Source organism: Triticum aestivum, unplaced genomic scaffold, assembly GCF_018294505.1.
Source record: "Triticum aestivum cultivar Chinese Spring unplaced genomic scaffold, IWGSC CS RefSeq v2.1 scaffold256372, whole genome shotgun sequence".
Taxonomy (NCBI): domain Eukaryota; kingdom Viridiplantae; phylum Streptophyta; class Magnoliopsida; order Poales; family Poaceae; genus Triticum; species Triticum aestivum.
Window position 1 is genome coordinate 1 of NW_025227983.1, and position 1,356 is coordinate 1,356.

General features: G+C 41.7%; 1 protein-coding gene across 1 annotated transcript; it reads left to right on the forward strand.

The window, feature by feature from the left end:
* Positions 1–4: 4 nt before the first annotated feature.
* Positions 5–1,311, forward strand: LOC123172919 (disease resistance protein PIK5-NP-like; the record flags this gene model as incomplete). The annotated part of the gene is made up of 1 exon (XM_044589806.1): positions 5–1,311. A coding segment is annotated over one exon (522 nt), but the record flags the coding sequence as incomplete, so codon positions are not given.
* Between the last annotated feature and the right edge of the window lie 45 nt (positions 1,312–1,356).

Genomic DNA, 1,356 nt, shown 5'->3' on the forward strand with positions numbered 1-1,356 from the left:
GAAGAACATTACTGGGCGCTCCCGATCAATACAGGTGAACAACCAGACAAGCCCTTTCCAAGATCTGAAGAAAAGTGCCAGTGATGTGTCTGAGCAGTTCCGTAACAACTGGAAGACCAAAGCTGCATGCAGCTTATTTTCAAGAAAAAATGGCGTCTCCAGCACTAGCAAGCCGAAGCCCCGGGCACCCTTTGTCCTCGCCAATAAGTCACAGCTCGTTGGTATGGACGGGCCAAGGGATATGCTCATCAAGCACCTGGTAGGAGGAGAGGAGAGCGCACAGATCAAAATGGCATCCATTGTTGGAATGGCCGGCATGGGGAAAACAACCCTTGCCCGCCTTGTGTATGACGCGATTGGAAACAAGTTCCAGGCCCGGGCTTTTGTGTCAGTCAATCCAGGAGGTAACATAAAGGACGTTCTCACAAGTATTCTCCAACAAATAGGAGCTGTACTGCCCTCTCGCGCAAGTACAGAGAAGTGCCTCATCAACACCATATCAGAGTTCCTCAAGGAGAAAAGGTGAGCAAAATTTATAGCTTGAAGTTGAACTTCCTTTTACGTGTACGTGTTGTGTGCATTTTAATTTTTGTGTTACAAAACAACACTGAGAGATATATGCAAGTGTTTTGCTGTTGCTCCTCCAAAATCTAACTAAACCTCTTGTTTTCCTCATATTGCTGAATAATTTTAACACCAAAAAAAGGTAAATGTAAGACTATTTATGTGTGGGTTCTATAATGTTCAAGTTGAAGTTGAACTACCTTTTACGTGTACGTGCTGTGTGCATTTTAATTTCTGTGTAAGAAAACAACACTAAGAGATGTGCAATTGTTTTTTCTTGCTTCTCCAAAATTTTACTAAACCTCATGTTGATCCTCATATTGTTGAATAAGTTTCCACTGAAAAAGTAAATGTAAGACTATTTATGGAGTTCTAGAGTGTTCAACTTAAAATTTGAACTTAACTATTCCCTTGCCAATTAGTAAATTTCTTGAACTTATAACTAAATTATATGGTTTTCCGCTTGAGCCACCACAACTGACGCAAAACTGAGGAGGACTCCAGTGAGAATTTGCTCAGAATCATATAGTAAAGATTGAACAACGGTTAGAGATGTGATTAAGAACATATACCTTCACTGGAAGAATCTGGCCTGCAGGTGTGCTCTCCCGATTTCCCAAGTAGGTCGGATTTGCCACTGATCAGAGCAAAACCGTCCCCATCATCTTGCTAGTTTTTTTTATGCTAGTTTATCCAGCAGATCACCTTTCCATCACCTCCACGGTCTCACATCTAGCCTCTTTCCGTCACTGCACTATTTTCTCTTCACTATTTTCTCTCCGTTGATAATCC